This window comes from Mesoplodon mirus (genome assembly GCF_964341445.2).
Source record: "Mesoplodon mirus genome assembly, chromosome: 16".
NCBI classification, from domain to species: Eukaryota; Metazoa; Chordata; class Mammalia; order Artiodactyla; family Ziphiidae; genus Mesoplodon; species Mesoplodon mirus.
This window is the reverse complement of record NC_138992.1, coordinates 8,422,055-8,442,484: the sequence shown is the minus strand read 5'-3', so window position 1 is coordinate 8,442,484 and position 20,430 is coordinate 8,422,055. Positions and strand designations below refer to the sequence as shown.

The 20,430-nt window shown below is 38.8% G+C and overlaps 1 protein-coding gene across 14 annotated transcripts in view; it reads left to right on the top strand.

Annotated features, from left to right (window-relative positions):
• The window catches only part of PHF20L1 (PHD finger protein 20 like 1), a gene marked incomplete at its 3' end in the record, with an annotated part of 79,657 nt that extends 69,608 nt beyond the window's left edge, over positions 1-10,049 (top strand). For 5 of the 14 annotated variants that reach the window (XM_082600950.1, XM_082600944.1, XM_082600942.1 and 2 more), the window contains 3 exons: positions 1,754-2,114; positions 3,381-3,546; positions 5,392-10,047. In XM_082600950.1, the coding sequence (XP_082457076.1) occupies positions 1,754-2,114; positions 3,381-3,546; positions 5,392-5,534 (670 nt within the window). Of the gene's footprint in view, positions 1-1,753; positions 2,115-3,380; positions 3,547-5,391 lie in introns of all 14 variants that reach the window. The other 9 variants (XM_082600945.1, XM_082600943.1, XM_082600955.1 and 6 more) reach the window with 4 other exon arrangements.
• Positions 10,050-20,430: the final 10,381 nt, after the last annotated feature.

Genomic DNA, 20,430 nt, shown 5'->3' with positions numbered 1-20,430 from the left:
TACTCAGTAATTGTTGAATGGAATTTGCTTCAGTTTTATGTCATAAACCTGAATACGGATTTCTTTGTAAAAAGGCCATGCAAATGCTAAAACTCAAAGGAGGAACTAAATTATTAAGCTAAGCTTTTTTTTTAAAACCTGGTTGTCCTTGACATCAATATGAATTTCTGTACATTCATAATTTCACTAAGGATTTCATCTGGACAAATTTTGCCTTATGCCTATAGGCTCTCTTTATGTTAATATTTCTCATAATAATAGTTATTATCACTAGCTACTATTTATTGGAAGTCTACTACAAAACCTGAAATTGGTGGTTTCATGTGCTATCTCATTTAATCCTTACAATAAAGTTCTTACTTTGCTTGATAGATGGGTAGTCAAAGATAGAGGTTCTGTAACTTGTCCAAACTCCTCCTCTAAGGCACAGCAGGATTCAACACATTGGACTATTGAATTACAAGTCTAGCTTTCCTTCTACTATGCCTTCTACTGTTGAAGAATTTTTGTATTTTCTGGCTATTAAACTATTAGGGGTTCAAAAGATAAAATTTATAATTTCAGAAACAAGGCTTATTATTAGAAAACTAATTTGTTTCCTGGTATTTATCTAATTTGGAAATTATCAGCTCACAAACATTATTGAGCCTTCTCAAAGGTTTATGCCTCCAGAATATCCTCCTTTTACTTACTACAGAATATGATGAATGGATTCCTCTTTTGCTTACTACAGAATTTTAATTACTACAGAATTAACTACGGGATATTATGCTCACATGTTTAGTGAGGATGGGGGTAAAGGGATATTATCATGGACGGTTAGTGAGCATGTGATTAGCACAGCCTCTTTGGAGGCCACTTTGGCAGTACCTGTCAGAATTAAAATGTGCATACATTATCTAGGAACTTCATATCTAGAAATTTATCTGACTGATAAATTCCCACTTGTATGCAGAGGTACACACATGCAAACACACACACGTGTATTGGCGGGGAATTGGTTGGTGAGACTAGACTGCAGCACATTAATACTGTTCAGCTACTAGAGTGAAAGTAAGGGAAAATCTCTATGTACTCCCAAGGCAAGATGCCCTTACGTGTTATATATGAAGAAGGCAAATTGTATGAGAGCCCCATTTGTGTAAAAAGAAAAAGTGTGTGCTTACCCACTTAAAAAATAATTTTATATGTACAGAAAAAGTGTGGAAGATTATGATTGCCATGGCAGGGAGGTTTTTACTTTGTACACATTTATAATCTGAATTTTTTGTCATGAGGAAGTATCACTTTTTGATTGACTAAAGATGTTAAAATATGCTCATGTAAAAGTTTTTCATGTTGTACAATTTCAAAAAATACAGTGAAAAATGAGTAAAAGAAGTGAATATATCAGATGATGATGTGAACTATCACAAAAGTACATTCATTATTGCTTTTCTACCTGAGTTTTATTTCTATAAAATTATGAAAATTTACATTTTGGATGAAATTCTGGGGCAGGTTAACCTAGAAAGTACCTTTACTTTTGTCTTGAGTGCCTGACCTCCTGCTAACCTTGTTTGCTTGGCAGTGGTCTAGGTCTTCAATAGAGAGGTGGGGATCGGTCCACCTAAGTCAGTACACTGAACATACAAAAGGCATGGATAACTGAGGGTTAACTATGTAATTGTACCTTCTGAAATTTATTGTGGCATTATACTTGTTACTGGACTTTTTTTTTTCTGAGCTGCTGTTTCTCCAACTTTATTTTAAGGAATAAACATCATCCTGACCTTCGTCTCTGGGCTTGTTCTGGGAAGAGGAAAGATCAAGTAATTGCTGGGGTGGAAAAAAAACTAATGGTGCAAGACACAGTTAATGTGGAAGAAAAGAAGTATCATGTACAGAACCATAAAGAACCACCTCGTTTGCCCCTAAAAGTGGAGGGAACTTATATAACAAGTGAACACAGCTACCAAAAGCCACAAAGTTTTGGTCAAGACTGCAAAACTCTCGCAGACCCTGGGAGCTCAGATGATGATGATGTTAGTAGTTTTGAAGAAGAACAGGAATTTCACATGAGAGATAAAAACCGTTTACAATACCCAGTAAAAGAAGATGGAAAGCCCGGAAAGGTATAACTAGTTCATTTGTCTTTGCTTGGAAATACGATAGAACAAAGGAAAATTTTGTGAAATAAAACATACTGAGATCCCAGATTTTACTTACATTTCCAAGTTCACAAGTACGTTGTTCGGGTAAAGACATTTTTTGCTTTCGCTACAGGAAAACACTGGCCATTTGAACATTTAATTATCCCCTAATTCAGAAATGTAGTAATTCATTAAACTTTTGCCTTAACAAAAGTTTCAAGTTTATAAGTACACTTAGGTGCCTCTAAAAACCATGAGCCAAATTTTTTTCCAAATGAGAATGTCTGCGTGTGAAGACATGAAAGTGCATGTGGGTGTGTATATATTAATATAATTTGTGTTCCTTTTGTATGTGTTTTAGATAAAAAGTGGCACTTTTTATCTAAAAAATCATCTTTTTAAAAATTATAGCATATTTGTATATACATATCAATCACATTATGCACTAAATTGAATTCTTATAGCTCTGTGTACATTGAATATTTGTAAACTTATTTCTTGTTCACAACTTAGAGATGTCGTGCCTTCATTTTTTATTGATTTTTCAATTAGCAATACTGCTTTAAAATTCTTTATTTTTCTGGCCTCTTTTATCAAGTAAGTTCTATAAATAAATACTTAACTGAATTTGAAAAGCTTATATTACCCGAAATTTTGTGGTAAATTATTTTGTCAAATTAACATCCCTCTTACGAAATGAGTTATTGCTGGTGAAACTGAGGTCAGATTTTGTGTGTGTGTTAAGCAGTCTGCACTTTTTAAGTTTTTAAGGGGTTTTTCTCTTTCCCTCACCTCGTTGATTTAGCTGCAATAATAAAATCCAGTCTGCAGTTACTTAGGCTTTATACTAGCCTTTGCCAACTCTCTTAATTTTTTTCCGTCACTGCTTTTTGCCTTCACTCCACTTGTGACACAGCTTAGATAACCTGAGGAAAGGGTCAGTCTCAATTAGCTGGGCTTTCTAGTTACGGAATATAATTAGCCCCTTCATTCCTTCAGCAGGTTTTCTTGAAGGCCTCTACCCTGTGTAGCACTCTGCTAGGCATTGTGAAGAGGCATGGCAGGCGTGTCTGCTTTCCGGGACCATCAGGTGTAATTTAGTTACGTGCTAGCACTTCCTTTAAGAATATGCCGGGAGTCAGGTTGGACTTTACCGATCATTGTGGGTAATGAGATGTTTAATGCGTCTTTCCCTTTATGACGTTACATTTCATCCAATTCTTTGTTTTTTCTGTTGGCTCTTTGGAGAAGAATTCAGCTGAAAGGAATACAGTATTTGTTTATAATGATAAAAAGGGCACTGAAGACCCGGGAGACTCACATCTTCAGTGGCAACTCAATCTCCTTACACACATAGAGAATGTGCAGAATGAAGTCACCAGCAGGATGGACCTGATAGAAAAAGAAGTTGATGGTAATTTAAGAAAGAACTGAAATACAATTGCTGTAGTCTGTAAAGTGTGTTTATTACACTTTTGAATAATTTAATTGAAGTTATTTGAAGTTTTTGAAATTATGGGACAAAAACTACAGATGCTGTCCGGGCTGATGGTGCTTTGCTGCTCCCTTTACATTGTATTTAACACATCTGGCATTTAGGGTCTTTTAGTCTCAGGACAATATGACTGGATATTTTAGGGATTTTGTTTTTTAAGATGGATATTTATTAAATATTGCCCACCTGCCAGGCTCAGTATATACCATATGGAATATTTATTATTCAATGAAAAATAATAATATTATTATTCATTGACTAATATTATTCAATAAATTACTATTCAATAAATAATATTCAATGAATATTTTCATTGAACTGTGGTTTTTTTTGGAAGTCAGCATAAGGACTTTAAGCATATTTGAAATATGGGGGAAAACATTTTGTTTTCACTTTGGACAGTGTTTGTTTAGTGAAATTAACAACAAAGAACTCCTGCAAGTTTAAGTAGATAAACCTTAAGTTTGCATACACATTTTCAAATGTTTTTCTTTTATATTTAAAAATTTTATTGCACCGGAGGCCTAAGGAGTGGACAGGAAAAATGTTATCCCAATTTTATAGTTGAGAAGATAGAGTAATTTAGATTACTCGGTTCCTAATCTAGTGTTTTCCTATGCTTTTTGACTCCATTTTTTTAACCTCATAGGTTGTACCTCCTGCCCACCCCCCCCTTTTTTATTTGCAAAAGTATGTGCTGCTTTCCTCCCCCAGTAAGTTAGAGTTTCTACTGCTTCGTTTTTCCCTGTGAAAAGAAGAAATGGAAACCCATTTCAGAAGCATCTTCCATTTGGTTATAAGCCAGTTGTAGAGTTAGTTTAGTTAGTTTTAAGTAGATTTTTTATATATATAAATTTACTTATTTTATTTATTTATTTTGGCTGCGTTGGGTCTTCATTGCTGTACGCGGGCTTTCTCTATTTGAAGGGAGCGGGGGCTGCTCTTTGTTGTGGTGCGCAGGCTTCTCATTGCGGTGGCTTCTCTTGTTGTGGAGCATGGGATCTAGGCACGCTTCAGTAGTTGTGGCTCGCGGGCTCAGTAGTTGTGGTGCATGGGCTTAGTTGCTCTGCGGCATGTGGGATCTTCCTGGACCAGGGCTCGAACCCGTGTCTCCTGCATTGGCAGGCAGATTCTCAACCACTGTGCCACCAGGGAAGCCCTTAAGTAGATTTTTGAAGAAGAAAATGCAACTTGATGCTATTCCCTATTATTATTAATAAAAAGTATAGAATGTAATTAATTGCATTCTGCCTGAACTTCTAATATGCTTCTTTTTTTTTTAAAGTACTGATAAAATCGTGGGGATGAAAGGACACTAAGAAATTGCTACCTCCTTTCCTTTGTTAAAAAGAACTTCTAGATTTAAAAAAATGGTTAGAGTAGCTAGGTTTCATTTAAAATGGAGATGATTTAAGCCTAAATTAATAGAAAGCTTGAGCAGGAACAGGGAATGTTGTTTCCTGTTCCAGAAGAGGGTAAAAGGAGACACTCAAAATGCAGTTACTTTCTATCTTTAAAAGGAAAAATTACCTAAAATCACGACAGATAGAACAACAGATAAGGATTACTAAGAGGGGCTAGAATTCTTGTGGGATGAGGTGTAGAGGATGCTTAACTGCTCAGAAGTGACTTCTACAGATTGGCTTTCTAGCGAAAGGGAAGTGAACTCTTTCTCCATCACTTTTTCAGCCTTCTAATTATACCATTTTTTGACTGTTCTCAGTCGCCGTTTAAATGTGTTTGTTCTTCTCTTCTCTCTTTTAGTTCTGGAAAGCTGGCTTGATTTCACAGGGGAGTTGGAGCCACCTGATCCTCTCGCGAGGCTGCCCCAACTTAAACGCCACATCAAACAGCTCCTAATTGACATGGGCAAAGTACAACAAATAGCAACTCTCTGCTCTGTATGACAGCAGTGAACACCTAATGCAAAGAATGTGGCTCTGTTCAGTCGACTAATTTTTATTATCCACACGGCTGCTAAGTGGATAGTTAAAAAGCTTAGTGATGTTTGGTCATTACTGATTTGTGACATCAATAGGATGGCACCTTGGAAAGGAAAATGAAGAACAGCTTTATCAAGGAAGCTAATATTAAAAAAATTTATGAGCTAGATACAAATGATAACGTGTCATATGCCAAGGATCAGTGGAGGTAGAATATAATCTATGCTAAGGGAATCAGATTGGCAGGAGTTTTGAATAGTTACTAACATGAAGCTCGAGATACCTGTAGAAAGAAATATGGTGTATTACATAGTTTTTAGTAGAAAGATCTATGTTTATAAACCAACATTTGGCCCAAACCAAAATTGTAGAGGAAATTTAAATTCTGGAGAGTTCTATAAGCTTGTTGTAAGAACTGTCTTCTCTGCAGTTGATCTAGCTGCACTGAAGTTTAGAGTATTGAAACTTTTATAGGATCATGAGCTGTTTCTTAGGTGATGAATGTCCTTAATCAGAAAACTGACAGTAGAAGTCTCACTTCTGAGGAAAACAGTTGTGGAATTCTTACTTCATTATGAATATATTGTAAAAACAAACAGCAAAATAATTGGAGTTTATTGCTGGCATTAAGCTCACTGTAAAAAACAGAATGGCTCGCAGAAGGGTCAGTGTGCCAAATGATGATGTTACTGCTGGAAAGAGAATTTTAAATCCTGTGGGAGTTCTCTCACCCAAGTCTTACATAATGCCATCAGCCCATCAGAAACGCATATATCACATATACTATATAGAGAATATATGTAGTCAAATTTCAGTATTCAGGTTTCAACGTACAGTTTGATCCTGAGTATGCTTGGTTTTTGCCTTCAGAAAAAAAGAAGTTGTAAATAACCTCAGCTGGGATGAGGAGTGACAAAAATATCAAAATAATTTGTGGCTGTGGATTTTTTAACTGCTGGTAGTGGAATACTGGAAAAGCTTCATTTCTGAAGACGAATTTTATTTTTAAAAAATACATACGCACTCAAAACTCTTAGCTTTGATCACAAATGGACAGATTTCTGAAACCAAAGGCAACTCAGTTGCTGTGTCAGCTCTTGCTGGATTTCGAGCCCAGGCCCTCCCGTCTGCCAGTGCTCTTGTGAGTTGTGTGCTGCCCCCAGTGCTCTGCGTGCAGGTATGCGTTAAGTGTGTGTGCTTGTTTGAAACAAACACTCAACGTACATATGTACATAATCTACACATATTTATATCTACACATATCTAGTTTTATTACTATAGACTATAAGAATTGGTGGTTAACATGAAATGTTACCTTTTAACAGACTGTTTTTAAAAATTAAAAATGTATGTACAGGTTTTGAAACTTTTTTAAAAAGAGGAAAAAAGACTGTTAGGAGGCTATTTGATGACATATAACACTTGAATATTTTATGCCTCGTTCTGTTTATCAGTTCTAGCAATCTGTATAAATGCATTTTAGAACTGATGGACAGTAAACTTGAATTTATCTTTGATAAGAATACATGCCACTGTACATTCAGATATTATTTAAATTTGCAAACACACTGTTCTATATGTAAGGTACTGTATGTAAAACTCTTTATTAAAACAGTTCCACATATCATAAAATTTCAGCTTGCCTTTTTGCAGCCTTATATTTTGATGTAAAGATGATTAAAAGAATGTGCAAAACAGTCATTAGACATTTTTATTGCCTTTTGACATTCTCCAACTTGACAAATGTGCCAAAGATCACAGACATAAAATACAGCCCTGTGTATTTACTTAATGATACATTAACTTTGTCAAAAATCTTACTGAGAAATGAAAAGCTTTAGTAGAGGGATATGAAGTAGTTATTAAATTTGCATATTAAAGTAAAAATAATAGTGCCTATATTTCATGTGTGGAGTAAATTTGCTAATGTCTGTATTCCAAGTTTGATACTTTGTCTTTCATTTGTGTTTTAAAATAATGGCTCTAATCTTTTCCCTATTATGGTTAAATTCTAGACATTTAATTTATATCTTTTTTTTCAGAATGGAGCAAGTAGCATCCTTAACAGGCTGTGAATAGCGGTGTTGCCTAGATTCTTGTCACATGCACAGAGGACCCTTTGTACCCAGTGACACTCATATTCTTAATCCCTGATGACCACAGTTAAGTTAATGTGCATTTGTTCTTGGAGTATCTTAAAATTAGATCACTTTATTTGTTAGCAGCCAGCAAACTAGAAGTTCAACTAATAATTAGAATATTGAATTTTTGCTCTGCTTTTATGCATATGAATTGGGAGTCTGAATTTTTACTTTATATTTTTAAAGTAAATCTGTATCAGATTACTTGTATGCACATACCCACTTAATATAGAGTATATCAACAATTGGTTGAAGCCTTTTAGCACCTAGCAGGCTGAGTCATTCCTTAATTTAGGAAAGTGAATTCATTTTTGAGAAGTAAGTCCATTGTGTGAGGTTTCAGATGAGTTTTCTTTCCACTTAGTCTTACTTTTAAAATGTGAGTATACATATTTAAATATAAGCAATAAATTAGAGAGGGTGTTTCTTGAAAAGATAACTTTTCATTGCTACCCAGACAGAATAGACTGACACTGGTGGGGAAGGATCCTTCTTAGTATGGTACTGATAAGTATAATTTGTACTTCCTCATGCTCCTGTGTGTTTCTACTGACTTACTATTTTCAAACTTAAGAGTAATGCACACTTTCCTTAAAGGAAATTGATTATTCTCATAATTTCAGGGAAAATCCTTTTGCCTAACACTCAACCTTATTTCCACTGACTTCCATCCTCTCAGATGTTCATATTCTGTATGTTCAAAATGAAGGAGCCCATTTCCCCTCCAGCCAACTGGGTCTCCTGCCAGCTTCACTCTCTCTGCTTTAATATCACCACCTTAAGAGCCCCGGCTTGAAACTTGCAGTCCCTCCCCCTTATCCATTTCTTCACTAGATGTGCTGGTTCCTCAAAATGGATGGTGTCATCTTCCTCCTTCTCAATCCCACCAGTAGTACACTGTCTTTTATAAAATCATGTCATGGAGGTATTACTGTGGGCTTCTGAAATTTTAATTTTGTCTTGATTCTGATTCATCAAAATGGTCACTGTCAGGCTAGGGGATTAACATTGAGTGACTCCTCTGTGCCGGGTATTGTACGTGTTACCTGCAGCATCTAATTTTGTTCTTTTGTGGAAAGGTAAGACAGGATCATTTTTAAGATGGGGAAGCTGAGGTTTAGAAACATTTAGAGACTTGTCATAGGTTAGTGGCAGGTTCAAGACGCAAACCCTGTGCTGTTCAAACTCATGTTCTTTTCCTAGCAGGAGTGTTTCACCTATTCTTGTCATTTGTGTTTTCTGATATCATTGGTGACTCCCTATTTCAAACCAAGTCAGGTCTGTGTAATCTGGATCTTTTGTATTTTACCTAACCAATTCTCAAATCCATTTAAATGTAGCCTCACTGTTTAGATAGACTATGCTTGTTTCCATCTCTTGCCTTCATATTATTTTCCTCTTCTGGAAAATTCTCCTTTGTTTGTTGTGTCTCTATAAATGCAGACAGTTCTTCAGGTTTCACTTTCTCTTCCTAAGAGAAGCAGTCCATTGTTGAAGGCCTCTTATAGTATCCTGCATTTTACTGACGTGCAGGAACCATGTCACTGAATAATATATTTCCTGTAGTGGAACAGGCATGAGCTTTGCAATTCTCTACTCAGATTTTCACTCTGGCAGTTTACCAGCAGTGATCTCTCTGAGCTTTGGTTTTCTTACGTATAAAATGGGAATAATACTTAGGCTAGAACCTGGTTTTGTGAGTTAAATGAAGCAAATAAAGTATTTAAATTATAAAGTTGAAAGTTAAATATAGGAGACACATTGAATGCCATCTTTGTGCCAGCCATTAAGTCATATAGTTGGTTATGGAGTTAACACTAATGGAACCACAGTCTACAGGCTAACGGAAACATTAAAAAATATTTTTTCAACAAGATAGGTGATAGCAAAGAGTGTAAGGAACCACAGAGGCAAAAGAAAGGAAAGATAACTAGACTTGTAGGTGGAGAGGTTTGGGGGACATAGAATATATATGTTAATTAAAGTGGTGATCTTTGAATGTTTTTTGACTGTGACCTCTCTGTACGAATTTTGAAAAATTGTAATTCATTTCTGGTACCTGGAGATCTGGAGACAAGACTTAAGTGTATTTCATTAATTTAAGAGGAAGTTGGAGTGAGGAAGAGGGAAAAGTAGGGAAGGAGAGGAAAAATTCAAGGTAAATATGCACAATTGAGAACAGTGCTGTGGGCAGTGGGGCTTTGATTCTGCCATTTGAAATTGTTCATCATAAATTTAAACAGTTACAAAGAGTGTGATTTCTAATTTGTAAATATTGGCCTATTAAAATCAACCTGTTATTTTAAAATGTATGCAATAGAATCAATACAATTTTGCTACTTACCAACATCTATTTTAAAAATACATGAGCAAGCTCTTCTTTAACATTTGAAAATTTTACAAATTTTATATTCTATTTTTTGCCTTTTCAGTTTGCTTCCTAATAGAATGTTATCTTCCTTTATACTTACAGGCCTTTGTCATCCTCTTGTACTTTTGTCCACATACACACAAAAAAGTAAATTGCATTTTTAAAACGTATTTATAGGCCTCTTAATAGAGTATCAAAATACATGAAGCAAACACTAATATCACTGAATAGAAAATAGAAAAATCTGCAATTATAGTTGAAGATTTTAGCCCTCCTTTAACACTAATTGATAGAACAAGTAGACAGAAAATCAGGATAGAAGACTTGAACAAAGATGAACACTCAACTTGACCTAATTGACATTGATAGACTGTTTCACCCAACAACATGAGAATACAAATTTCCTTTTTAATACACATGGAACACTCAAAAAGATGGACTACATACTAGGCTACAAAACAGGTCTCTCAACTCATTTAAAATTGAAATGCATAACATGTTCTCCAACAATAATGAAATTAAACTGGAAATCAGTATTAGATAACTGAAAAAACCCCAATGTGTTTGGAAATTATCACATACTTGTAAAACAATCCATGACTCAAAAAAGTTACAAGTAAAATTAGAAAATATTTTTAATTGAATGAAAATGAAAATACATCATGTTAAAATTTGTGGGATGCAGCTCAATATTAGAGGGAAATTTACGGTTTTAAATGCTTATAATAAAAAGCAAGGTACAGATTTTAACTAGACTTGTCATTTTGCAATATATACAAATATTGAACCTTATTGTACACCTGAAACTAATGTCAATTATACCTCAATTAAAAAACATAGACATTTTAAATATAAAAGGTACAAAATCACTGGTTTAAGATTTAAAAAAAACTAGAAAAACAAATTAAAACCAAAATAAATGGAAAAGGAAAGAAATGTGCTGAAATCAATGAAATACTAAATGGACGAATAGTAGGGAAGCATCAATATAAATGAAAAAGCTGATTCTTTGCACAGAAAGATAAAATTGGTTAACTCCTACATAGACTGATCGGAAATTAGAATGGAAGAGGGAACATTAAAACATCCAACATACAATTTTTTTTAAAAGGGTGTTATGAAAAACCAGTGCCAATAAGTTTAACAGCTTACATGAAACAGAAAAGTTCCTCAAAAGATACAAGTTAGCAAAACTGACTCAAGAAATGAAATAAATTGAATTTGAAATTGAAAATGTTCCCTCAGAACTCCAGGCCTTGTGCTCTATAGCCTGCAAGCCACAACTACTGGGCCTGCGTGCCACAACTACTGAAGCCCATGTGCCTAGAGCCCATGCTCCATAACAAGAGAAGCCACTGCAATGAGAAGCCCACGCACTGCAATGAAGAGTAGCCCCTGCTCGCTGCAACTAGAGAAAGCCCACGCCTGGCAACGAAGACCCAAAGCAGCCAGAAATAAACAAATTAAAAAAAAAAAAAAAAGAAGACCCAATCCCTTCTTTAAAAAAAAAACTCCAGGCCTAAATGTGACTTCTATCAAACATTTAAGGAAGAAAACTTGATTTTACACAAGCGCTGACAGAAAATAGAGAAGAAAGGAACACTTGTTTCAAGACCAACTTTGACCTCATGCCAGAACCAGAAAAAAACACTGCAAGGAAAGGAAATTCCAGACTAATACATATCCCTTTTGAACATAGACACAGTCCCCACAAAATATTAGCAGTGTGAACCTAGTCCTATACAATAAGGATAATATTATCAAGATCAAGTTGGGTATTCCACAGGAATACCAATACAAGGAGACCAATACAAAGTTGGTTTAGTGTCAAAAAATAATGAAATTATGTTAATCTCACTAAATTAAGGTAAAGGTTTTCATAAATTTCAGTATCCATTCATGATTAAACACTACCAGAAAAGGATAGAAAAGAATTTGTATAACAATATAGGGCATCTATCAAGAAACTTAAACCTCATAGTGGTAAATGAACACTTTTCTCTAAAATAAGGAGCAAGTCCAGAATATCCACTGTCACCGTTATTATCCAACATTAATCTGGAGGTCCTGCTAGTGCAATATGGCACTGGGCAATAAAGGAGGAAAAATAAAAGGCATAGCACTCGGAAAGGAAGAGGAAACATGTGCAGATGACGCGCTGTGTACCTGGGAAAGTCTAAGGAGCCTATCAAAATGCCACTAGAACTAATGTTTCTATACATTAGCAAGGGGATATTGGAAGTTAGAGTTTTTTAAATGCCATTTTCAGTAGCACAAAAAAAAATACTTAACATCTGAAAACACGCAGAACCTGTACACAGAAAACTATGAAACAATGCCTAGGATAAAGACGAGATAAATGAATAGAAAGATACACTAAGAACATGGATTGGAAGACACAGTACTGTTAACATTTGTCAGTGCTCCCCAAATGGATTGATAAATAGAATGCAATCCTGAGTAAAATCCCAGCAGACTTTTTGAAATAGAAATTAGTGAACTGATTCTAAATTTTATATGGAAATGTAAAGGACCTAGAATACCCTGAACAATTTTGAGAAGGAAGAACTAAAGTTGAGGGACATATAATTTCTGACTTGGTGTCTTAATAAGCTATAGTAGCCAAGGCAGTGTAGAAGTAGCATAAAGATAGAGATGTAGATTGATAGTACAGAATAGGGAATCTAGAAATCGACCTAAAAAAATACGGTCAATTGAATGAAGGAGAGTTCTTGTTGTTCCACATCCTTCCTTGCCAGTGTTTATTTGGTGTTTGCCAATGTTTTGGATGTTAACCATTTTAATAGGTGTGAAGTGATACATCCTTTTAATTTGCAAGTAGATATCCAGTTGCTCCAGTGCCTTTTGTTAAAAATATTATTTTCCCTTTGAATTACCTAGGTTCCTTTGTCAAAAATCAATTGACCATAATTATGTAGGTTTATTTCCACACCCTTCCCATTGATCTATATGTCCTTATGCAAATGTCACACTATCTTGATTACTGTAGCTTAAGAGTAAGGTTTGGAATCAATTGGATGGTGTAATTCCTTTAATTATGTTCTTTCTTACCTGTTTTTGCCAATTTTGGTTTCTTTGCATTTCTATAAAAGTTTTAGGATCAGATTTGTTACCTTCTTTTAAAAACCTGCTGGAATTTTGACAGGAATTGCACAGAATCTACAGATCAGTTACCATTCTAACACCATTGAGTCTTTTGATCCAAGAGCATGCTGTGTTTCTCCATTTGTTTAGGATTTCTGTATTTTTTTTTTTCAGCAAAATTTTGTAGTTTTCAGTGTTCAGATTTTGCACTTGTTAAATTTATTTCTAAGTATTTTCTTCTTTTTGATGATATTGTAAATGGAACTGTTTCCTCAATTTTGTTTTCAGATGTTTAATTACTAGAATATGAATAAAATTGATTTTTTATATCTTGTATCCTATAACATTGTCAAACTCACTTATTAATCCTAGAATTTTTGCATATTTTGAAATATTTTCTAGGGAGGAAACTAAGGAGACCTTATAGGTAAATGAAATGTAAGGTGATCAGGAGACTATTAAGAAGCTCCATCTTAAAGCCACAAATGGAGGGCTCATAGTAAGAGTGAGGGGGAACCATCCCTTTATAAGGGAGCAAAATTTGCCACCCCTAAATGTCTCTTGGGCAATGTGGGTTATTTTGAGCTGAAAACAATTGAGGCCCAAAAGACTCCGGAAGAAACTTTGAGCTTCCTCGTAACTGCCTAAGAGAATTTAGATACAGGGCTTGTTCCAGAACAGAGCTATCACTGGAGATCTCTGCAAAGAATATGGGTTGAGTTGGGTTGGGGAACTCAGCAGGGCCTGGAGATCAGAGTCCACTCTGGGTCTCATTGTCTCTGCTTGGCCCAGCAAGCATTTGTTTACCAAACATTTGCTTTTCCATCTCCATGCTAATTGCTTTCCTCCCCTTTGAAGTCCCAGATCACTACCCATAATATCCTTGTTTGTAGCTGAAGATAGTATTTAAGGTGAGGATTTAGGCCATTTTGGCACATTATTCAGTTCTTGTGGGTCTCTCCCATGTGTACATGTTATTAAACTTTTGATTTTCACCTGTTAATGTGTCTCATGTTGACTTAATTCTTGGACTAGCGAGAAGAACCTAGAAGAGTAAAGGAAAATGTCTTCTCTCCAACACCTTGAATGGGCCATTGTGTGAGATGCTTACAGAAAATCTAGACAGATGTGAGAAGATTGGACCAGGAAGATCAGCACAGAATACTCCAAGTAATTTCAGTGAGTTTCAAGGTGAGGCAGCCACCTTCATGCAGAGGTAGAAGTACAGATAGTACTTATGCCCTGAGGAACATGCCTGAGGATTTTATCAAATGTTGACTCTAAAGGTAAGGCACACAGATAAGAAACCCATTGGAGGGAAGCCGGGCAGAACAAGACAGCGTCCGTGTTCGGTTTCTTGATTGGATGGCAGAATGCCTTGACTGACAGCAGAGGACATGGCAGCAGACAAGATTGGGCTGAATAACTGATGCTCTGCCAGCCCCGGAGCTTCATGATTTTTATCTCTTCCAACTTGAAAGACCCAGAAGGACAAAACCTAGAGACATACATGAGACATAGATGTTAAATATACGTATTTTCCATAAGGAAAGGGGGAAAGAGAGAAACTCAAATCCAGCAAACAATACCAGTCAAAATGAACCAGAGAAGAGAAGTGAGTGACTTAAGAAGCTATTTAAAGCATTAGAAAATAGGCTGAGCCTTCCTGAAAGCAAAAGGAGAGCCACCATGGAAATTAAAATGTCAGCATCATATTCCTCTGTTGCAGAAAATAATACAGCCAAACACATACTGCTCAAGACCTGAAGAGTTGAAAGTGAGGAGGAGCGATGATTCAGGAGCATCAGGCTTCTGGTTGCAAACAAAGAACAAAGAGCATTGCTCACCCCCCAGTTCTACAAGGATTAAGTTGTCAGGCACTGCAGTCAGTGACTCACAATGCACCCTGCGAGGAATTCAGGATGAAGAACAGAATGAGGCACTCTGTGCTTTGGGAAAACAGGCCCCTTAGATAAGATAGTTAGATGTATATCTCAGGAAGAATTTTAATGAACCCAGATTCTTGCATCTTCCCATACGTAGAAAAGCACTAAATTATTAACTCGTGGTATCTGTTCTTTGTGACTAGCAGTCTTTTACCAAGATGTATGCCTGCCTACATGTATTCCCTAGCCAGAAAGCATTTAGAAGCTGGTTTCTCCCCTACATCTTCAGAACTACTAAGAGACCATCTCCCAGGCTAGAGTCCTCAGCAAGATTCCTGAATAAAAAAAAAACTCACAACTCTTACACTGGGCATTTTTGTTTCAGTTGACGTGGTCCCACCAGTTCCATGGTGCCGTGGACTTCAAAAGCTGCAATGAGCTGAGAATGATTCAACAGCTGAAAAAAAATGGTGATGAGGAGGAAACATTGCCAAGGCCAAGGTTTAAGAGGGTGACAAAATTCCAGGACGACAGTCAGTGTGGGGCAAGGCTGTGAATGACTGCCCACCCAAGCTAGTGGATGAGGTATTGCCAGATAAACACCTACCTTCAGTGCAGCACATTGAGCTTAAAGAGGAAATAGAAGTTGAGATTTTAAGTATGTTGAAGGGAAAGAAATGTACCTTAAATGAGACTGATGTCTGGTGCTCCCACCACTGGAAATTTCTCAGTTTTACAAGAAAAAGAACATCGAGTGCTTATTGTGTGCCAGGCCCTGCACTATGCATCTTATATTTATGTATTTAGTAATCACTTCATCCTATGAGTTTGGGCACTAATAACATTACAACTTCATAGATGGAAAAATTGGGGCATGGAGAGATTAAGTAGCTTGTCCAAGGTCATGCCATTGGTACTCTTGGTAGGATCTCATTGAGGTGGGAGTAGGACTACTCTGATGGATGAAATTTTCCTCTCCAAGACTTAGCCATTCTGCTTTAAATGGTTAAGACTATTGGATTTATGGATGGAGGAGTATGTTAGAGAATTGTTAAAGGGTAAATGCCCTGCCTTGTTGCTGGTTTTCAGTCCATGAGAAGGGATTTTTCCCTAAGTGCTCTTGGCCCCTTATTCCACCCCTTACTTTTCCATGGATGTTGTTAGTTACCAGGTTGGCAGGTAACTCCCTTTTTTCTAATGTAAACATTGTGCTATAAATTTCCCTCTCATTACTGCTTTAGCTGTGTCCCACAAATTTTGATATGTTGTGTTTACATTTTCATTCACTTCAACATATTTTTAAATTTCCCTTGAGACTTCCTCTTTGACCCATGGATTATTTACAAGTCTGATGTTTAGTTGTTTGAAAATTTTCCTGTTGTCTTTCTGGCATTGATTTCTAGTTCATTTCCATTGTAGTCAGAGTATGACATCAAATCTTTTAGAGTTGTTGAGATTTGTTTTATGACCCAGGATATGATCTTAGTGTATACTCCATGGGTGTTGAGAAGAATGTGTATTCTGCTCTTGTGGGGTGGAGTGTTCTGTGAATGTTGATTAGATCCTCTGGTTGATGGTGCTGTTGAGTTCTTCCATATCCTTGATACATTTCTGTCTGGTTGTTCAGGTTGGGTCATTTTTTTTTTTTTTTGCGGTATGCGGGCCTCTCACTGTTGTGGCCTCTCCCGTTGCGGAGCAGGGGCTCCGGATGCACAGGCTCAGCGGCCATGGCTCACGGGCCCAGCCGCTCCGTGGCATATGGGATCCTCCCGGACCGGGGCACGAACCCGTATCCCCTGCATTGGCAGGCGGACTCTCAAGCACTGCGCCACCAGGGAGGCCCTAGTTGGGTCATTTTTATTGTTCTGTCTTCAAGTTCATGAATTCTTTGCTCTGTTCCTTCCACTTTATTGTTTAACCCATATACAAAGTTTTTTATTTTGGTTATTTTATTTTTTAGCTCTAAAATTTCCATATGGTTCTTTTTTACATCTTCTGTTTCTTTGTTCGTGACTATGCCTTTACTGAAACTTTCTATAGTTCCACTTGTTTTGAATATGTTCATAATTGTTCGTTGAAGCATTTTTATGATTACTGCTTTAAAATTCTTTTAAAATAATTTTAATATCTGTATCGTCTTGTTATTGGCATTTGCTGGTTGTCGTTTCTCATTCTAGTTGATATTTTCCTGATTCTTGGTAGGATGAGTGATTTTTGGTCAAAACCTGGACAGTTTGGTTGTGTGTTAAGAAAATCTAGATCTTATTAAATCTTCTGTTTTAGTAGAACTCTTGACATCACTGAGGTGGGAGAAAAGGGACACCACCTCATTGCTGTTCGTAAGGATAGATGTCCAAATTCTTGCTCCATCTCCATTGCCACCTGACAGATATCGGTTGGGTGTGGGAGTTTAGGCTCCCCTGTTGGCCATTGCTGATGCAACCCTAGCTGGGAGGGTTGGCATCCTTACTATTGCTGGCTGGGGGTGGGTGGAAGTTCAGGCTAACCACGTGGTCTCTACTGACCCCACAGAGAGAGGGGGCTCATTCCAGCCCAACTGGGGTAAAAATTCTGGCTTCTCACATGGCCTTTCGGTCACCACCCTGGTGGGGGCTTGGAGAGCCTCCTTAACTTGGCAAGGGTGGAATTCCCAAGTCTCCCCTGCTGGCTTTTGCTGGCATGGGTTGGGGTGGAGCCACAGTGTTTTCCTGTGAGGGTTGCTGGAATAGAGCAATTATTGTCTAAAAGTTTTCTGTCTTGCCAGGCTCCCCTTTCCTGGACCTTTGGCTCGAAAAGCTTTTCTCAGGGCTTTTTTGGGGGTCTGTGCTTATTGGCATTTCTGGTTGCTGTCTTCTCTAACACCCAGTCTGAGATACATGAGGCAAAATAACATTCAGGGAACTTGCTACCATATTGTTCCTCTGGTCCTGAGGTTGCTTGATGGTTGTCTTTTTCTATCCATCTTTTAGTGTCTTATTCTGTTTGTGTTACATATAATATCCAGGGGTTTTAGATGTACTAGCAGGAGGAATAGGGAAAAAATGTGTCTATTCCATCTTCTGGAAGCAGAAGTCAAGTTCCAGGAATTTTGATTATTGCTCTGGCAACCAAGGAGAAAGAGGAATGTGGCTTTCAGTCACTGGTTATGTGGGAGATGAGAGTAGCTGTACAAGGCAGTGGCAGGGGACCCAGCAACATGGCAGCAAACGGAGTTCTAGGAGAGATGGCTAGTAAGCAGTTCTCTGTGGTGGGCCAGAAAGAGTGGCATCTGATGTTTGTTTTGAAGCAATTTCCTCCTCTGGATTCCAATTATTCTCCATTTCCCCCAAATCTCCAGTAGGTGCTTATTATACCTAGCACCCTAGTCTTCAAGAATGAAAGAGATGAACGAGAAGACTATGTGATTGTATTAGGATCGAGGAGGGAGGGAGAGGTGACAGGGCCAGTGGTGAAGAGCCTGCCGGAGTGATGGAGGCCTGAGCCAGGAGCAGACTGGGGGAGGCCAGACCAGGGCACTGCCACTCAGAGTTACCACAAAAGCTTGTACATCCTCCCAGCTCAGGGGGGATCAGGTGAGAGCAGTGACAAGGAGCTGAGTCATCACGAGAAAGGGGTTTTCATGGTGAGGAGGCAGCGTCTTGGTGTGGTTCTCTCCAAGCTTACCGCTCCATCGCTTGGGTGGAGAGAAGCACCTCTCCTTCCAGGTATGCGTCATGCTGACTCTCAAGGAAGCCCATGTGGCTCTGGCCCACTGGCTGCACGCTTTCACCCTCGTTGACTCCACTCTGTTGCTTCCCAGAGGCCAGACCAGCAAGAATGACTCAGCACACAGGCTGACCTGTGCAAGGTCCGTGCATGCGTGTTGGGGGTAGTAGGAAGCATGGTGAGTGGGGTTTCTGGTAGACCTCTAACTGTGGTTTCAATGTTTTAGAAAAGTCTGCTTTAGAACACCTGGACCTGGAAAGATGGCAGGGGCTGTAGAAGGCTACGCTTATTATATTGTTATAGGGTCTCCATAGCATGTGTAGAACTACCCCGTGTAATGGGGGTAGCAAGGCGCCACACGGGGGGGAGTTCTAATTTTCCAGTAAATGCCAACACATCTCCTCAGATCACCTTTGCCTGAAATCTAAGTCACGTTGTTAGTTATCTCCCTGACCCCATGGCCAAATGCTCTTCAAGACCTGCCCGTGCTTCCTTCTGAGCACCTGTGGAGTGAGCCTCCATCCCCTACCCCTTCCGGTGGAGAAGCAAGTGGAGAAAACACACTGATGTGCAGGCTTCGTGTGGAAGACACGGTTCCTGCTCTTTTTTGGTTGGTGACATCCGAAGTCCTGGGACAGAAGGGAAAGGAGGATAAATATGAATATGAATGTGTGTGTGTGTGTATGTGTGTGTTTGTCTGGCTTCTCTCACTACAATTCGTATGGTCTGTATCGATGGTTCTGCCTGTTTTGTCCTCTGCCATATCCTCGTCGCCTAGAATAGTGTCTGCTACACTTTTGGGCTCTAAGGAAACATTGTTGGAAGGAAAGGAGGAAGGAAGGGAGGAAGGGAGGAGGGGGAAGGGAGGAAGGGAGGAGGGGGAAGGGAGGAGGGGGGAGGGAGGAAGGAAGGGAGGGAGGGAGGAAGGAGGGAGGAAGGGAGGAGGGGGGAGGGAGGAAGGAAGGGAGGGAGGGAGGAAGGAAGGAAGAAGGGAGGAGGGGGAAGGGAGGAGGAAGGAAGGGAGGGAGGGAGGAAGGAAGGAGGAAGGGAGGAGGGAAGGGAGGAAGGAAGGGAGGGAGGGAGGAAGGAAGGGGGAAGGGAGGAGGGGGAAGGAAGGAAGGGAGGGAGGGAGGAAGGAAGGAAGAAGGGAGGAGGGGGAAGGGAGGAGGGAGGGAGGAAGGAGGAAGGGAGGAGGGGGAAGGGAGGGAGGGAGGAAGGGAGGGAGGGAGGAAGGAAGGGAGGGAGGGAGGAAGGAAGGAGGAAGGGAGGAGGGGGAGGGAGGAAGGGAGGAGGGGGGAGGGAGGCGGGATTGCGTTTCCTTCATGGTGGGCCTGAGCTCGTTGCCCAGAAAGCCGCAGAGCTTTGGCCTTTACCCTTGAAGATGAATTTTGAAGCCATGCCCCCCAGTTCTCCCCCTCCCCCGACAGCTGCACAAGATTCTCATCGCCCACTGGCCACATGAGTGTCCTCAAAGGAGCAGACGCAGGTGGAGGACCTCCTCGTGGCCAGCAGAGAAAACAGGGCAGCACTGCTTCACTGAGCGCCGGGGGCGGGTGGGCTGGGGGCGCCCCCATCGGCTCTATAAAGGCTCCCTGGCCAGAGACCAGGCGGACAGCGGCTTCTACTTCTTCGTCCCTGGAAGGGCCAGGAAA